Genomic DNA, 20,178 nt, shown 5'->3' with positions numbered 1-20,178 from the left:
GAATATGATATCTGACCACCACGTGAGCTCTGGAGAGAAAAAACGGAACTGTAAGTAATGACTGCTTAGCACAGTGACATGTGCAGGAAGTACTTAATAGAACACAGAGCTAACAATAAACACAAATAATAGTGAACGCGACAACTCAAAAACGATTCTATGATCGTCAACCCAATCTAAATCAAAACTGAGGGACTTCTCTGGTGGTCCAGAGGCTAAAACTCTGCACTCCCAATGCAGGGCACCCGGGTTCAATCCCTGGTCAGGGAACTAGATCGCATATGCTGCTACTAAGAGTTTGCATTCCTCAACTAAGACCAGGAGCAGCAAATTAAAAAAATAAGTATTTTTAAAAAATCAAAACTGACATGCCAATTCTTCTCTTCCAAATGCAACACTGGTCCTATAAAAAAAATTTTGCCTCTAATATTTGGAGAATATGAATTCTTTATTTAACACGTGTGAAATAAGAGGCTGAGAAAAAAAAATCAAAGTCTTTGAGTAGGCTTACCTCAATTCAATATATATTTAAATTATGAAAACTATTTTCAGCAGGTATTTCTTAGCAAGAAACACTGCAGCTCTTTCTGTTGCTGCTGCTGCTAAGTCCCTTCATTCATGTCCGACTCTGTGTGACCCCATAGACGGCAGCCCACCAGGCTCCCCCGTCCCTGGGATTCTCCAGGCAAGAACACTGGAGTGGGTTGTCATTTCCTTCTCCAATGCATGAAAGTGAAAAGTGAAAGTGAAGCCACTCAGTCGTGTCCGACTCTAGCGACCCCATGGACTGCAGCCTACCAGACTCCTCCATCCATGGGATTTTCCAGGCAAGAGTACTGGAGTGGGGTGCCATCGCCTTCTCTGCTTTCTGTTGCTACTACTGTTCTAATCAGGGTCATTTTAGTAGCCAGGGACAAAAACTCACTCCAAAGTCTATAGGGAGAGGGAGATTACGGAAAAGTTTATATACACATGGGAAACCAGGAGAAAATAAACACCCAGGTATCAGAAAGGTCAGGAAATGAAAATGCTGGGGCAGCAGCCACTTGTCCCACCCTATTTGTCACTCTCCTCGCGTCCGTCTCTGTCCTTACACCCACTCCATCCATACGCCATCCTGCCCACTCCTGTACCTCACAGCTTATAATCTTCTAACTTCAAAGCTTCAGTGGTGCACGGCCCTTCACCTTACCCCTCCTTCTTCAAATTACTATGTTTCTGCATCAAGTCTTACTGCTAACTTGCCTGTTTTTTATAAGCCATCCTTTGGAGAGAAGCAAAATATTACAAAACAGAACTACCATATGATTCTGCAATTCCACTTCTGGATTTATACTCCAAAGAACTGAAAGTAGGGTTTCAAAGAACTATTTGCCCACCCGTGTTCAAAGCAGCATTATTCACAATAATCTCGAGGTGGGAGCAACTGACTGTCCATTGTCAGGGGGATGGATAAACATAGCGTGGTCTATCTGTGCAATGGAATATGACTTCGCCTTAGAAAGGAAAGGGATCCTGTGATATGCTACACCGGGGATGAACCTCGAAGGCATCGTGCTAGCTGAAATACGCCAGTCACGAAACGACACATGCTGTATGACTTCACTCATTCAGAGACAGAAAGCAGACTGGTGGTTACTGGGGTCTGAGGGTAGGGAAATGACAAGGACTTGTTTAATGGACACAGATTTTCAGTTTGGCAGGATGAAAACATTCTGGAGATCTGTTATACAACAATGTGAATATAGTTAACACTACTGGACTATATACTTAAAAATGTTAAGATGACAAACCCTATGGGGTTATTTTTTTTTTTTATCACAATTAAAACTTTTTTTTTTCCTTAGAAGGAATCGATTGGATTTATTTAGATAATCTTCCTGAAGTATACAAACATGGGTCAGTGGCAAGGCTATGGACTGACTGCTGGTTTGACTTTTTTATTAAAGTCTACTGTTTTCGACACCCGCTAGGTTTTCAGTAGGTGCTCAGTCCTGGCTCATTCAGCTGCTCACACTCAGTAAGCTTTCTTTACATAACAGGGGTTGATAATCCATATCTCATTTTCGTACTTGTAAGTAAAACACATAATAAAGTGCATTTTATTGTATTTTTGTATTACATCCTGCCATGCGCGTGTGTGTGTGAAGTCGCTTCAGTCGTGTCTCTTACGTCTCCTGCATTGGCAAGCAGGTTCTTTACCACCAGCACCACCTGGGAAACCCACATCCTGCCATATGATTAAATAAAGGGGAAGTGTTAGTCGCTCGGTTGTGTCCAACTCTTTGTGACCCCATGGACGGTAGCCCTCCAGGCTCCACGGAATTCTCCAGGCAAAAATACTGGAGTAGGTTGCCATTCCCTTCTCCAGGGAATCTTCCCAACCCAGGAATCAAACCCAGGTCTCCTGCATCGCAGGCAGATTCTTTACCAAGCCATCAGGGAAGCCCAGGGTTAAATAAAGGGCTTTCTAATTCTGGGGTTTTGTTTGTTTGTCTTCTTTGCCCTTGACTGTTACTACTGTCACTCTGCCTAAAAAATTTTTTTAAGTGCAGTCTTTCCATAACTGCTGTGAAAATGCTCTTGAAAAAAGCAACTATACAGCACAATGCTCTTGAAAGAAACCCCATCGACTTCATAGTTTCCTTCAAGTATGCATCAGCAGGACAAAACCTTCCAATTTAAAGACTTATGAAACAAGAATACCCATCAGAATCTTCTTACTTAGCACAAATACTATGATAGGAAAACTTAGAATTCTTGCTACAAAAGCAAATCAATTTCATTAGTCTCCAATCTATTAATATAAATTTAGAAACTATCCCTCCAAAGAGTGACTAAACTACTTGCAAGAACTGCCTTAGTTCAGAGCTGCATTAAATACATTGCCTATTACAACATGTCACACAGGCTTAGGAAGGAAACTCTTCAGGCCCTATCTAACTGAGTTCTTGACCATTATCAGTTCTGTGACATTATATTTTCTTGATTTTTATTCTCATCTCTGGCAGTTCCTCTCAGCGTTTTTAATTGGATGACCTTTTACTACCCAATCCTTGAATACTGGCATTTCCCACAGTTTCAGCTCTGGTATTCTTTTCAACCATACGCACTCCGTGAATGAAACTGAAACTCACACCTAAGCTGCTACTTACACATGGATGATTCCCAAATCTATACCTCTAACCTAGACTTTTTCCCTTGGGTTCAGTTTCATGGACCTGACTACCCACTGAAAAGTCTTCCATCTGAAAGGATACAAGAAATCAGAGGCAAAATTAATTTCATTAGCTTAAACTTTCTCTCCATCCCCACCTCTATGGTCCTTACTCTATATTCCATTTCCAATTAAATCGCAATATTCAACCAGATGCCAGACATGAGAAGAATGCTAGATGTCCCGTTCTACCTACTTGAATCACCTGCAGATACTCCCAGGTAGCAATCATTCACAAGTCCTGTGGATTCCACTTCAAACACATCCCTTCCTCTTGAACCCAACCGCTCTCACTTTAGTTAAATCCTCGTAATTTGTACCCTGATCCCCTGGAGGAGGAAATGGAGACCCACTTCAGTTTTCTTGCCTGAAAAATCCCATGGACAGAGGAGTCTGGTGGGCTACAGTTCAAAGGGTGACAAGAGTCGGACACGACTGAGCGAGTAAGCCCGCACTCACAGGACTGCATGCCTGGTTTTCACATTGCTCCAGTCCATTTCACCATAGCCAGGATTTCACTTTATCAATGTTTCCTCATTTCAAGTCTAAGCTCCCTAGAAGTCTGACAGCAGGCACAATCTGACTTTCACCTATATCATTTTCAGTGGAACAATTATGTATTTACTCTACAAAAAAAGGTAAACTCCTTACATACACAGGCCATTACCATCACAGTAAATATGCTGAAAGAATAAACACTTTTCCAGTCTTTCCTGTGACGCCTCACACCTACCCAGCTGTCAGGCATGCTAAACTCCTGGCAGTTCTGCCATCATGCCAGACCTGCATGCTTCCATACCTTTGTACGGAACCTTTATGTTGAAACAGCTCCACTTTATTCTCCACCTGAGGAGGCTTTACTCTATCCTTCAGATTCAGTCGAACCATCACCTCTTTTAGAAAAAAATTTCAAACTATCACTATCATTAAATTAAAAAAATTTTAAACTACTGTGTTCTCATACACGCTGCGTGTATTTACTAAACTGTGATTGTTGATTTATTTGCCTGTCTCTTCCACCAGACTACAAAGTGCTTGAAGGCAGAAATAGTGACTATCTCTGCTGTATCCCTTGTACCTAATACAGTGTCTGGCACTTAACAGCCTCTAAATAAATATTTACTGAACAAAGCAAGAATTTGTATTACATGGGAATGCCAGGCTATGCAAAAAATCTATAGTTTAAGTTTGTGGTCAAACAAAAAACAAGAGATACAAAGAAGGTTCCTCTCCTAAAAATAAATATACTCTTCTATTCTGTAATATATTTTAGTTTCAAGAAGAAACATATGCCAAATGCATAGTTATCTCAACTCCATTTTAGAAATAAGTAATGTATGCATTGATAATTATGAATATTTTTCATTATGTTTAGAAAGGGATAAAAGACAACACTATTTCTAGCCAAAAAATTGTGTGTACCACACCAAAATATTCTACACTCATTTCAAAATGTCCTAAAATTTGTTATAAAAGCTGATTTTAAAAAATATTTTCTTTCCAATTAGCTAAATTCAATAAAAACTATTTTTTCCAAAGAGCTCAGTAAATTAAACACTGTCTTATCAAACCAATTTATGTCTGTAGATACCACCTAAATCATTCTACTTTATATCAAGTTGCTTAAAATAGGCCTCTCATTAGAAAGTAAATAAAAGTAGATTTTAAGATCAATGGAGAGAGTCAGAGCCTTTGTCTGCATCTCTGCACTCTACCACACACATTAATGGAACGCAAATTATAATAGTAAATGTTATTTTAACAGAAGAGCTGACTTATTAACCACTTCTGTCAAAGTACCATATATGGACTCTCATAGCCATGCTACTGATTTAAGACACGAGGTAGACAGCCAAAATGCTCGCCCACACGGAAGAAAAGGAAAATATCATTATGGCTCTCTTAACATTAAAGACTTGTTTCAAGCCTCCTCTTAAAAAAAGAAAAAAACACTTGGTAAGAGCTTTATTATCTGAAGACAAAAGCAAGGCTTAAAATTCACTTAAGCGCTCAATTTTGGGCTCCATCAGTACTTGATCCTCTTGTGACTACAAATTTTAGAAGTAAAATACTAACAAGGAACCAAAAGACAACTTTCACATATGCTGAAAACATCTGCTTAACCTTAAATTAGCAAGTTGTTTTTCATAAACTGTGTAGAAGTAATTTTGAGAGCCACCAATATATGTTTAATAAATGACTTTCATTTTATATTTGAGAACAAAAATTTCTACAATAGTTTTTTTTATGGGAATGAGAATACACACAGAGATAAAAAGAGAACTGTCTTTAGTAAAAACTTTATTTTGTATTGGAGTATAGCCGATTAACAACGTTGTAATAGTTTCAGGTAAACAGCAAAGGGATTCAGCCATACATATACATGTATCTATTAGCCCAGCTAGAAAACATAGATTTTAAATTTTCTTAAATTTTAGCTGGGGATGTATTCTAAAATGATCACATTTAATACACAGTAGTATTCTGGTTCCTCACACTAAACAACAAAAAATTTCCTTCACACATATTTTCCTTCTGAGAGCAAAGGAAAAGAACAACATTAAACCAAAACATAATGCTAAAATACACAGGATTTAAATAGTTAAAAAGAAACCATATCTTTATTTGAAAACATCTCTAGAATAACTTCCTGGACAACATGAACATGATTTCTTGCATAAAAGTAACAAAACTGAGATTAAATATATTGAAAAGATAATGACACAGACTCTGAAATGCTAAATTCTTACTTCCATATAGAAATAGTCTCTTCTGCAGAAGCAATAAATTATAAACATAAAATGTTCTTAGGCTGTTGGTTTCCAATCTGTGTAGGATAGACAATTTTGAAAACAGGAAAGCAGAATGAGCAGCATAAATTAATTCAACTCTGGTACAAAAAGTGTTCTAATTGGCCAAGCCCAGAGTCAGTATCTTGTATCCATTAGACAGAAAGTCTAAACTTAATTTGTTTTAACTTCCTCTTCAGGAATACAGGTTAAAATATGCATTCTAGAATAGTAAAGGAAGGGCCTGATCTTTTTGCAGAGATTTTTCAACAGATGAAACAAAGATCTACATATAATGTCATACTTTATAACTGAGATGAAAGAAAGTATATGCTAGAAAACTAGAAATAGTTGGATAAACAGGATGACTGATAAGTTTTTCTCACCCTGAACTATAGTTTTTTTTCAAAGTTGCTATTTCAAATCAATAACAAAGTTACAGAAAATAGGCTTTAGAGTGTTTCAAGTAAACAAATCCATAATTTCTAGTAAAAAAGAAAACCTATTAAAACACTCCAATACACACTACACCCTCCGGTGGGCAAGCATCCATGGAAAAATATAAAAAGATTTAGTTGGATTTTCCACTCAGTTAAATCAGTCCTATAACTAATAAAATGATGGTTCTAAAAACCTCATAAAAGTTCACACTATTTTAATCACTTGTCTTAGTATCTGAGTTAGAAAAAGCAAAGATTTTTTAAAGTAACAATTTAGATGTTATAGAGGAGTAACATTAAGAAAATAAAATCATCCTTTGCTTATATTTCCTTAAAAAACAAAGTGCTATCAAATTCTTAACTTCTTTAACTTACAAAAGAAAAAAGAATAAAAAGTAAACAGAATAAATCACATTATAAAGATGTATAATTAAAGATAAAAGTATTCTTTATACTATGAGCTGCAAAGGCAACACTAATATTTTAAAGCAAAATCCAAAAATTATGGTTCCTTAGCGAGAACTGTGGCAGAGAAACAGTATGTTCATTAAGTTTTTCAGGAAAACAACTTACATTATCACCTGGTAATATTTATTATTATTGGTCTCATGAGGGTATGTGGTCACTACACAGAAATATAAACACACTTAGAGACTATTTAAAAGAGACCTTATTCTATATGGCTAATGTTTCATGACTTAAATGATATAATAAAAGCAAAGACTAGATTAAAAGTATTCTACAATGGTCCAAATGGTCTTTAAAGTTTCTATAATTTACAGATACAAACATATATTTAACACATAGCTAGAAATTAGACATGAAGCCTACAGTTCCCAAAACGCATTAAAGAATTTTTTAATACACTCTTGAAACAACCAGTGCAACTAGGACTACTTGAGGTATCAACTTAATCTCTTAAGTTTAGGAGAACAGCAATTAAAGGACAACAGTGACATCTAGTGGACATTATAAAAATATACCATACATGCTGCTGCTGCTGCTGCTGCTGCTGCTGCTGCTGCTGCTAAGTCGCTCCAGTCGTGTCCGACTCTGTGCGACCCCAGAGACGGCAGCCCACCAGGCTCCCCCTTCCCTGGGATCCTCCAGGCAAGAACACTGGAGTGGGTTGCCATTTCCTTCTCCAATGCATGAAAGTGAAAGTGAAGTCGGTCAGTCGTGTCCGACTCCTAGCGACCCAATGGACTGCAGCCTACCAGGCTCCTCCATCCATGGGATTTTCCAGGCAAGAGTACTGGAGTGGGGTGCCATTGCCTTCTCCAAAATGCAAGCTAACATTATACAAATGTGCTTTGAACACCAATTCTGACTACATCATTTCCTTTTAGCAGTCTCTGTAACAATTCTGAGAGAAGAAAAGCAGCACTGTTCTAACAGGCTCTTTTTGGACGATTCAACCATACATATCTTGGATCAAAACCTTTTCTTCCTAGCGTTTCACTTATTTCAACCTGTATGAAGAATTGTATGACAAATCTTTAATTCTAAATCAAAACAAGCTGACTCTGCTCCCAAAGGTTTCTCAATATGAGTGACCCAATCATGTGATAAATATAAAATATTTAATAATTTAAGTACAAGAAGTAAATGTCTCAAGGCTTTAAGCACTGTTAGTTACATGACTGACTAATAAAAGTCTAGCAAATGGTCCAATATGACTATGATAATAAAATTTTTAATGATTCTGAATGAAAAAAGTATTGAAAAAAATTTAAATGAAGAAAATTCAGAGCTGATCTATTTGTGAATTTATTCAAGCACAGGAAGTACAAATTAACCAGTATGGTCTGTCAAGAGAAAATAAGAAAGGTTTTTAAACTAGAATAAGACTACCTTTTTTATGGCAATTTTTCAAAACCGAATTAGTCCTTGAGAAAATTTACAGAATTACTCTTTAAAAATAAAGGAAGATGGAGAAGGCAATGGCAACCCACTCCAGTATTCTTGCCTGGAGAATCCCATGGACAGAGGAGCCTGGCGGGCCCCATGGGGTCGCAAAGAGTCGGACACAACTTAGCAACAAGCATGCACGCACATCCTTTAGGCCCAACATGTGCAGTTTGGCTCATCTCATTAAAGATGCTTGATGTCGTCATTGGTTAATTTCCTTTTATTTTCCCACAGACTTTTTCATAGATGCTATTTTTCAAAATCTGTATAGCTTTTTTTTTCCTGTTTGTTTTGTTCTGCTGTGAATTGCTTTGCTTTAGTGAACTTGTGCTAGTATACTTAGCTCACAGACGTTCGAGCCATCGTGAATTTTCCTCATCTCCATAAACAGTTCATCTGTGCTTCTCCCTAATGACGTTTTATTTTTACCCCCATAAGCAACTGAGGTAGAAAAATAAAATGTTTACCATGGAAAAAAAAATAAAGGAAGATAACTCCGGAAGAAGATCAAGTATTCATCTCAAAAAGCAATGAATTTATTTCAAAGAAGATCAAACAACAATAATACCTGTGGACAATGTACGTACTTATTATTTGTTAATGTATAAGCAAGTTTCACAAGAGGAAAACACTGCACTTAATAAGAAAACAATGAAAGTACATACGATTTTTATTAAGTATTCTACTACTAACTCGGGGAAGAAATATAAATGTAGATAGATCTAAATATAAACACCAAATAAGAGTCCAGGTCACAATTTAACTAGAAGTCTTTTCAAAAAGTATAGGTCCGTCGCAGATTTCTCAGAACCACCTAATTTGAGGATTTTAATGACTATTTGAGCTCAAAAATTTTCTGAAAAGAAAAACTGCTGAATAAGGGTCACAATTTTCCAAGTGTATATTTCAAAATCACTGAAAATATGTCTGGAATGTAAATATTTGGGGATTAATAAAATTCAGGTCACAAAAGCATGGTCCTATTGGCTTCAGAAAGTTGTCAGAAGATAAATAAATTGTAGTTTATTCAAACAATGGATTACAACTCAGGAATCCAAAAAATGAAGTACTGATACATGCAACAACATGGATGGATCTCAAAAAAATGAGGCTGAGCGAAAGAATCTTTACATAAATGTATACTCTGTATGATTCCATTTATATGACATTCTAGGACAGGCAGAACTAATCTGTGGTATGAATGAATGAATGAACAAACAAAATCACAACAGTTACCACTGAGGGTAAGACAGATATGGGGACTGACTAGAAAGAAATATGAGGGAATTTTCTGGGTAATGGAAAGTTCTATATCTATCTTAATAGGAGTTGGGGCTATACAGATGTATTATACATTTGTCAAAACTCACCAAATAATTAAGATCTGTGCAAAATTTACATAAATTTTACCTTAAAAAATGAACCTTTAGAAAGAAATATTAACGACTCTGGTTATCATACACCATGCTAAAGTATTTGGGGTGAAATGTAGAAATACCTACAACCTATTTTGAAATGTACATAAAAATGAGATAATGAAAAGATCATAATAAAGTATGGCAAAACACTAACAATTGTATAATCTAGAATATGAGTATGAGTATGTTGGGGTTCACTGTTCAGTTCTTTCAGCTTTTCTGTGTATCTGAAATTTTCCATAATAAAATACTGGAGAAAAAATACAGATGACAATCAGAATTTAGAAGAAAATTTAAAATATAAGAAATATAAAGTGTTTTCTAAAATATTAACACTTTCCCTTTTAGAAATTAACATTTTAATCTGTTTAATGTCAAAAGTGACCATCTTCTAAATGGCAAATGTTACCGGACAAAATATTTAAAAAATTTTTAAAGACATACCCGAATTTCTTGAAGGTTGTGAAAATTATTTCCTACTCTGACTGAGATCTTGCTTGGAGTGTAGCTTTCATCAGATTTGTAATCCGCATAAATACATAATGTCTTCACTGTTGTTTTTCTTCTAAAAGCAATAAAGTAAAAACAACATGCTTTTATCATGTGCAAAGATTATATCCCAAACATCTTATCTTCTGATTTTAAAAGTCATACTTTGCCAAAATGAGTATTTGGATCAATGATTTCCATGTCCTTTAACAATAATAAAAATGAAGAACATGTGACAAAACACATACATGTTACTTTTACAAACATCTCTCACCTAGAACATGGTCAAGAGCCAGATGCTAAAGAAGGACCAGTTAAGCCAAAATAGGTACCTTAGAGTGCAAATAAGCATTGAGAGTTTCAGTTCTCCTCACTTGTGTTTAGACAAAGAAGATTATTCTAACAAGCTTGGTTTTCTTTTCTAGTTAGTACTTACTTAATTTCCTATGTTAATACTTGAAAATAACTAGCTAAGTGAGAAACTAAGTCTAGCAAAGAGAAAAATGTTTAAAAACTAGAAAGCATAATCTTATTACTTAGTGCAAGAAATAAACCTCTACTCTTTTAAAATATACATCTTAGAACTGCTGCTGCTGCTAGTGGCCAAAAAAAATTAAAATATATTCAATCGCCAATAATCAAAGAAACAGGAAATTAAAACACAGACATTGGTGTTTTTCTTATCATATTGGGAAATATGAAAATAACTGATAATACCCAAATATGATTGGGGAAATGTACATTCATGGTGATTTAGTAGAGGCAAAGTCTTTGACTCACAAAGAACTTCTAAGAATGCATTAAAAGACAATAACACAACTACTCTAAAACAGATAAAGAGAAATGTTCATGGTCCTGCAGTTAAGTCAATGAAAAATTATAAATAACCTAAATGTCTATCTCAATAGAGAATTAGTTAAACAAATTACAATACACCAATTCAATGAAATATTACACAACTATTTAAGATACACATAAATATATAGTTAAAGAAGGGGGAAAAGCAGATTATAAAACAGACTGGAAAAAAAGGATGTCATTTTGGGAAAAACAAAAAAAATTTTAAGTCATATAAACCTACATGCGTACAGAAAAAGGCCTATATAGAACCATACAAAAATAGTAAAAGTGAGTATTCTGATGGCATAGAGCTTATTTTCTTTTTTATGATTTCTATATTTTCTGATTAATGTTTTAAAATAAGCATGCATTATTTTGGTCATTGGGGGAAAAAACAGACAATTTAAACAGCACCAAAATAACCATTCAGAAGTCTATTTCAACTTGATTTAAAAGTTAAGATCTGGTATAAACTGGCACTCACTTAGTAACAATGAGCTACTTGAACAGAAGCAGTCTGTGTCAAAAGTCGGTCTATAAAAACAGCAGGGGATCTGTAGCTTAGTGAGGGGACCAAACTTCTATAGCCTGAGCTTTTCATCAGAAAGGAATGGGGAAAGTTAAGGGCTGTTCCTCAAGTAATAAAGACAGATCAAGATGTAAAACGCTAAATACTCAAGAACTGCTGACAGGATAAATGCCATTACCAGATTTTCAAAAGAGGCCAGCGGTATCAAACAGACATCATTCTCTGTCTGCTGGGCCAGGAAGGAGACAGGAGGGGAAACACAGGAAAAAGGGGAAATTTTGAAGGGCGTACAAAAGATCTTTTCCCTGATACACCAGCCATAAACAGGCAGTGAAAGGTCTTTCTTATCGTGAAAAGATCAAAGATCATGAAGATGACTTTTAAGGATTCCTTTTTCTTTCTTAACAAAAGCAGATCTAAAGGACCAAACTTTCTGCTCAGAATAATTTCATCTCTGTTATTAAATTCAGGATAATTTAGTCACTGAACCTAAAGATAATCAGAGTTAGCTTAGAAAGGCACACTAATAATTATAAACACAACAGCAACAGCAGAAACAGTGAGTGAATAAGTGAATATACTCTGTGTCTGGCCCAGAATGAATGTTTTATATATGCATTACCTCATTGACTCCTCAACCCTGTGATATAGGAACTATTATCATCTCAATTTTACTGATTGAAGGGAAAAAAAGTAACACTCCGGTTCAGTTCAGTTCAGTCGCTCAGTCGTGTCCGACTCTTTGCGACCCCATGAATTGCAGCACGCCAGGCCTCCCTGTCCATCACCAACTCCCGGAGTTCACTCAAATTCATGTCCATTGAGTCGGTGATGCCATACAGCCATCTCATCCTCTGGCGTCCCCTTCTCCTCCTGCCCCCAATCCCTCCCAGCATCAGCGTCTTTTCCAATTAATCAACTCTTCGCATGAGGTGGCCAAAGTACTGGAGTTTCAGCTTCAGCCTCATTCCCTCTAAAGAAATCCCAGGGCTGATCTCCTTCAGAATGGACTGGTTGGATCTCCTTGCAGTCCAAGGGACTCTCAAGAGTCTTCTCCAACACCACAGTTCAAAACCATCAATTCTTCGGCACTCAGCATTCTTCACAGTCCAACTCTCACATCCATACATGACCACAGGAAAAACCATAGCCTTGACTAGATGGACCTTTGTTGGCAAAGTAATGTCTCTGCTTTTTAATATGCTGTCTAGCTTGGTCATAACTTTCCTTCCAAGGAGTAAACGTCTTTTAATTTCATGGCTGCAGTCACCATCTGCAGTGATTTTAGAGCCCAAAAAAATAAAGTCTGACACTGTTTCCACTGTTTCCTCATCTATTTCCCATGAAGTGATGGGACCGGATGCCATGATCTTCATTTTCTGAATGTTGAGCTTTAAGCCAACTTTTTCACTCTCCTCTTTCACTTTCATCAAGAGGCTTTTTAGTTCCTCTTCACTTTCTGCCATAAGGGTGGTGTCATCTGCATATCTGAGGTTATTGATATTTTTCCGGGCAATCTTGATTCCAGCTTGTGTTTCTTCCAGTCCAGTGTTTCTCATGATGTACTCTGCATATAAGTTAAATAAGCAGGGTGACAATATACAGCCTTGATGTACTCCTTTTCCTATTTGGAACCAGTCTGTTGTTCCATGTCCAGTTAGTAACTGGCTTAAGTCACAAAGCTAGTCAGTGGGCTGAGTCGGAGTTCACACATGTGTCTGCCTGCCTCACAGGATCTTAACTATCATCACTTTTCTATTAATTGTATTTTAGCTTATTCAACATTGCTGTTGACACCATTTAACAGTAGTGTGTAGATGTTTATAATTCTTTAAATTTGATCTACATCATGGGTTCTTACCCTCGGGTCTATGATTTAATGGCTCAGTTATGTCTGACTCTTTGCAACTCCAGGGACTGTAGCCCACCAGGCTCCTCTGTCCATGGGATTTCCCAGGCAAGAATACTGGAGTGGGTTGCCATTTCCTTTTCAGGGCATCTTCCCCACCCAGGGATGGAACCTGGGCCTACTGCACTGCAGGCAGATTCCTTACCAACTGAGCTACCAGTAAGCCAGGTCTAGGTAGCCCCAGAAATCACAGGTATCAGTTCAGTTCAGTCACTCAGTCATGTCCAGCTCTTAGCGACCCCATGAATCAGAGCACGCCAGGCCTCCCTGTCCATCACCAACTCCCGGAGTTCACTCAAATTCACGTCCATTGAGTCGGTGATGCCATCCAGCCATCTCATCCTCTGGCGTCCCCTTCTCCTCCTGCCCCCAATCCCTCCCAGCATCAGAGTCTTTTCCAATGAGTCAACTCTTCGCATGAGGTGGCCAAAGTACTGGAGTTTCAGCTTTATCATTATTTCTTCCAAAGAACTCCCAGGGCTGATCTCCTTCAGAATGGACTGGTTGGATCTCCTTGCAGTCCAAGGGACTCTCAAGAGTCTTCTCCAAAACCACAGTTTAAAAGCATCAATTCTTCGGCACTCAGCTGTCTTCAGAGTCCAACTCTCACATCCATACATGACCACAGGAAAAACCATAGCCTTGACTAGATGGACCTTTGTTGGCAAAGTAATGTCTCTGCTTTTTAATATGCTGTCTAGGTTGGTCATAACTTTCCTTCCAAGGAGTAAATGTCTTTTAATTTCATGGCTGCAGTCACCATCTGCAGTGATTTTGGAGCCCAAAAAAATAAAGTCAGCCACTGTTTTCCCATCTATTTCCTATGAAGTGATGGGACCAGATGCCATGATCTTAGTTTTCTGAATGTTGAACTTTAAGCCAACTTTTTCACTCTCCTCTTTCACTTTCATCAAGAGGCTTTTTAGTTTCTGTTCACTTTCTGCCATAAGGGTGGTGTCATCTGCATATCTGAGGTTACTGATATTTCTCCTGGCAATCCTGATTCCAGCTTGTGCTTCTTCAAGCCCAGCGTTTCTCATGATGTACTCTGCATATAAGTTAAATAAGCAGGGTGACAATATACAGCCTTGACGTACTCCTTTTCCTATTTGGAACCAGTCTGTTGTTCCCTGTCCAGTTCATAGTTATACTATATATGTAGTTTCATTAGATTTGCAAAGCAAACTGTGCCTCATGAAAAATTTAAAACTATTACTCCATAAAGCCTTTTAAACTTATTTATAATTTTTATCTCGTGGTAAATTTAAAAACTAATATTGCATACAAAATCATGCTGTTTGTCCAATGGCAATGTATGTGGGAAGGGTAAATGCATAGATGAGGAGACAGTGACAGCTACTCAAATTGCTCAAATCATCATAATAATAATCACCATAACTGAATGCTTACTATATGCCAGGCATCTTAGGATAAAGTACTGTAAGAAGGGAGAAGAAAGAGTGTAATCTTTTATTCTGATGACATAAGTAATCTTCCCAGCCTTTCTCTATCCCCTCACCCACTACTCTCCCCTTCCTCTGAGAAAGTTTGACAGGAAGCAAACATGCGCTTAGAACCCTCACATCACACATTTAATAGGGGCTGGCTCCACCCATCTAGCACTTTGATGACTGGATGGGTAAGTCTGTTTAATTTTAGAGTTCAATATTATTGAACCCTAATTAGTTTGCCAGGCCTAAAATATTTACTGTCTATCCCATTACAAAAGGTACTCTAGGTTCCCGATAAAGAGGTTTAAAGTCAAGCTTAAAACAGATCAAGTTGATTCTTTGTTTTTTAATAAAGAAACTAGGTTTGGTTTTTTTGCTTTGCTGGGTCTTTATTGCTGCTTGGGGTTTTCTCTAATCGCAGTGCACAGGCTTCTCAGTGCAGCACCTTCTCTTGCAGAGTACAGGCTCCAGAGTGCACAGGCTTCTCAGTGCAGTGCCTTCTCTTGCAGAGTACAGGCTCCAGAGTGCACAGGCTTCTCAGTGCAGTGCCTTCTCTTGCAGAGTACAGGCTCCAGAGCGCACAGGCTTCAGGAGCTATGGCGGCTGAGCAGTGTGGGGCCCGGGCTCTAGAGTGTGCTGCACAGCAGGTGGTACCTTTTTGGACCTGGGATCAAACCCATGTCTCCTGCATTGGCAGGTGGATTCTTTACCAGTGAGCCACCAGGGAAACCCCATCAGCTTTATTCCTGAGTAGCTTAGCTGACTGCCAGACCAAAGTCTAATTCTCTTAAAAAAAAAAAAAAATCCAACACTCACCTTGGTAAAATTTACTATATCCAGCATCTAATAAAAAATTACTATGAAGAATCAGAAAAACCACTCTATGGTAGAAAGTGAACAGGAACTAAAAAACCTCTTGTTGAAAGTGAAAAAGGAGACTGAAAAAGTTGGCTTAAAGCTCAACATTCAGAAAACTAAGATCATGGCATCCGGTCCCATCACTTCATGGCAAATAGATGGGAAACAGTGGAAACAGTGTCAGACTTTATTTTTTGGGGCTCCAAAATCACTGCAGATGGTGGTTGCAGCCATGAAGTTAAAAGACGCTTACTCCTTGGAAGGAAAGTTATGACCAACCTAGACAGCATATTGAAAAACAGAGACATTACTTTGTCATCAAAGATCCGTCTAGTCAAGGCTATGGTTTATCCAGTGGTCATGTATAGATGTGAGAGTTGGACTGTGAAGAAAGCTGAGTGCTGAAGAACTGATGCTTTTGAACTGTGGTGTTGGAGAAGACTCTTGAGAGTCCCTTGGACTGCAAGGAGATCCAACCAGTCCATCCTAAAGGAGATCAGTCCTGGGTGTTCATTGGAAGGACTGATGTTGAAACTGAAACTCCAGTACTTTGGCCACCTCATGTGAAGAGTTGACTCATTGGAAAAGACCCTCATGCCGGGAGGGATTGGGGGCAGGAGGAGAAGGGGACGACAGAGGATGAAATGGCTGGATGGCATCACTGACTCGATGGACATGAGTTTGAGTAAACTCCGGGAGTTGGTGATGGACAGGGAGGCCTGGAGTGCTGCGATTCATGGGGTCACAGAGTCGGACACAACTGAGCAACTAAACTGAACTGAATGAGGAAAAATCAGTCAATTAAGGCAGCTAAAGAAAAGACAGAAATGATGGAATTAAAAAATAGTAACTTAAAAAGAGAAAACATAAATAGGTATCTATAGGTATACAACAGACCATCTCAAAACTTAGTGACTTAAAAAAATAATTTTTTTCTTTGTTTATGAATCTGGAATTTGGACAGGGCCCAGAAGTGAAGGCTCCACACAGCATCAGGTGTGACGACTTGACTCGAGAGCTGAAGGATGAGCTTCTAGGTGGCTCACCCATACAGCTGGCAAGCTGTGCCGCTTGTCAGCTGGGAGCTTAGCTGAGGACTTGGGTTTTGATTCATTTTTTTTTATGGGTTTCTCTATTTGATATAGGTTTTCTCACAGCATGGTAAATGAGTACCAAGGGAAAGAATCCATTAAACAGAGAACAAGGAAGAAACTGACTTTTATGACCAGGTCTTAGAAAGAACAGTATTATAACTTCCATATTCTGTTAGACAAGAAATCCACAAAGGCCTGATTAGTTTCAAGAAAGGAGTCATAGATGCCATCTCTTGATTAGGAAGTAGCAAAACTAAAGAACAGCATATGCAATGGGAAATAAAGTGAAGTGTCAGTCGTTCAGTCGTGTCTGATTCTTTGCGATCCCATGGACTGTAGCCTGCCAGGCTCCTCTGTGCATGGGATTCTCCAGGCAAGAATATTGGAGTGGGTTGCCATTTCCTTCTCCAGAATAATGTGAACATACTGGAAAATACTTTCTCCCTTTCCTGGAAATCACAGGGTGGGACTGCAAGTTCCAACCTTCTCGTCACATGGCTGATTCTCTCCACAACTAGCTCCACCCTTGAGGGGAATCCAAAAGTCCCCTTCCCTTAAGTGTTTTCAAGAACCTGAGAGCAAGAAGTCAAATATCATCCCATTGCTCTTATCATTCAGGAAATGCCAAGGGTTTAGGGAGCTGTGAGCCAGGAAGTATGAATGAAGACCAAGTATATATGAGACATCTGAATAACCAAGTATGTATCTTTCTTACAAATCACACTATTGCGATAACGGAATATTGGTAACAACTTTGGGCCAATAAATTAGATGAATTTTGAAAACAACTTACCAAAACTGATTCAATAAAACAGATCATCAACAAGAACCTACTATTTTACTCAATATTCTGTAAGAACCCATATGGGAAAAGAATCTGAAAAACAATATGTGTGTGTATATATATATACACATATATATAACTTAATCACCTAGCTGTACACTTGAAACAAACACAACATTGTAAATCAACTATACCCAAATATAAAATTAAAATTACACTAAAAAGTAATTTTAAGACCTGCTGACAATTGAGGCATAAAAAACTATATTTTTCTGGAGGGAGAAATGTATCAATGAAATGGGAGATAAACTGGTAATTGAAGAGAAAATCTGTGCTACGGCAAGAAAGAAAGCTGATTCAGGAATAGAAAATAAATTAAAGAAATAATAAATTGTATGTTTAAAAAAAAAAACAACTTCACATAAAAAAACACTGGGAACAGATAGCTTCAATGGTTATTTTATCAAATATCTAAGCAAGTGCTGTGCTGTACTTAGTTGTTCAGTCATAGCCAACTCTTTGCAACTCCATGGACTGAGCCCACGAAGCACCTCTGTCCATAGGGATTCTCCAAGCAAGAATATTGGAGTGGGTTGCCATGCCCTCCTCCAGGGATCTTCCCATCCTAGGAATCAAACCCAGGTCTCCTGCGTTGCAGGCAGATTCTTTACCATCTGAGCCACCAAGGAAGCCTATCTAAGCAAGAAATAATAGCAATTCTATATGAATCCTAGTGAACCTGCCTGCCAATGCTGAAGACATTAAGAGATGCAGGTTTGATCCCTGGATCGGAGGAGATCCCTGGAGAAGGGCATGGCAACCCACTTCAGCATTCTTGCCTGGAAAATCCCATGGACAGAGGAGTCTGGGGGGCTACAGTCCATTGGGTCACAGAGTTGGACATGACTGAAGCAACTCAGTATGCAGACAGACTAAAAAGCAACAGAAAAGAACAATGAAACTAAAAGCTGTTTCTTTGAAAAGATAAACAAAATTGATAAATCCCTAGCCAAACTCATCAAGAAAAAAAGGGGAAGGGACCAAATCAATAAAATCAGAAATGAAAAAGGAAAAGTTACAACCAACAGCACAAAATATAAAGAATTGAAAGAGACCACTACGAGCAACTAATAAAAGGGAAAACCTGGAAGAAATAGACAAATTCTTAGAAAAGTACAACCTCCCAAGACTGAACCAAGAAGAAACAGAAAATATGAGCAGATGAATTATCAGTACTGAAACTGAATCAGTAATTTAAAAACTCCCAACAAGTAGAAGTCTAGGACCAGAGGGCTGCAGAGGTAAGCCAGGAACTATGAACTTCATTTGGAGAAGAGTTAACACATCTTTCTTAAACTATTCCAAAAAATTACAGAGGGAGAAATACTTCTAAACTCATTCTATGACGACACCATCACTCTGATACCAAAACTGGACAAAGATACCACAAAAAAGGAAAATTACAGGCCAATATCACTGATGAACACAGGTGCAAAAATTCTCAATAAAATATTAGCAATCCGAAACCAACAATACAGTAAAAGGATCATACACCACAATCAAGTGAGATTTATCACAGAGATGCAAGGATATTTCAATATCCTCAAGTTAATCAATGAAATATACATTAACAAACTGAAGAATAAAACAATGTCATCATCTTAAGAGATGTAGGTAAAGTTTTTGATAAAATTCAACATCCAGTTGTGATAAAACTCCAGAAAGTGGGCATAGAGGGAACATACCTTAACAGAATAAAGGGCATATACAACAAACCCACAGCTAACATCATAGTCAATGGCAAAAAGCTGAAAGCATTTCCCCTAAGATCAGGAACAAGACAAGGATGCCCACTCTCATCACTTTTATTCAACATAGTTTTGGAAGTCCTAGCCACAGCAGTAAGAGAAGAAAAAGAAATAAAAAGAATTCAAATTGGAAAAGAAGTAAAACTGTTACTGTTTGCAAAATTACATGATGCTGTACCTAGAAAATCCCAAAGACACTAATAAAAAACTACTACAGCTCATCAGTGAGTTCAGTAAAGTTGCTGGATACTAATAGATGGAAATCTGTTGCATTTCCATATACTGCAATGAAATATCAGAAAAGAAATTAAGGAAATAATCTCATTTATCATCATATCAAATGAGAATAAAATACCTAAAAAGAAACCTACCTAAGGAGGTAAACCCTGCTTATTTAACTTATATGCAGAGTACATCATGAGAAATGCTGGGCTGGAGGAAGCACAAGCCGGAATCAAGATTGCCGGGAGAAATATCAGTAACCTCAGATATGCAGATGACACCACCCTTATGGCAGAAAGTGAACAGGAACTAAAAAGCCTCTTGATGAAAGTGAAAGAGGAGAGTGAAAAAGTTGGCTTAAAGCTCAACATTCAGAAAACTAAGATCATGGCATCTGGTCCCATCACTTCATGGGAAAT

At 37.7% G+C, this 20,178-nt stretch overlaps 1 protein-coding gene across 13 annotated transcripts in view; it reads right to left on the bottom strand.

Annotated features, from left to right (window-relative positions):
- The window catches only part of ANAPC10 (anaphase promoting complex subunit 10), a 168,641-nt gene that overhangs the window by 121,270 nt on the left and 27,193 nt on the right, over positions 1–20,178 (bottom strand). For 11 of the 13 annotated variants that reach the window (XR_015144168.1, XR_015144167.1, XR_015144169.1 and 8 more), the window contains one exon: positions 10,220–10,340. Coding sequence is in view for 8 of the 13 variants with exons in the window: in XM_086346547.1 (XP_086202673.1) it covers positions 10,220–10,340 (121 nt within the window). In the remaining 5 variants the exon portion in view is untranslated. Of the gene's footprint in view, positions 1–5,501; positions 10,026–10,219; positions 10,341–20,178 lie in introns of those variants that run through there. The other 2 variants (XM_086346546.1, XM_086346552.1) reach the window with 2 other exon arrangements.

This window comes from Bos grunniens, chromosome 17 (assembly GCF_055505025.1).
Source record: "Bos grunniens cultivar Pamir isolate PY7600 chromosome 17, Bosgru_T2T1.0, whole genome shotgun sequence".
Classification (NCBI taxonomy): domain Eukaryota; kingdom Metazoa; phylum Chordata; class Mammalia; order Artiodactyla; family Bovidae; genus Bos; species Bos grunniens.
This window is presented reverse-complemented; position numbering and strand designations above follow the sequence as displayed.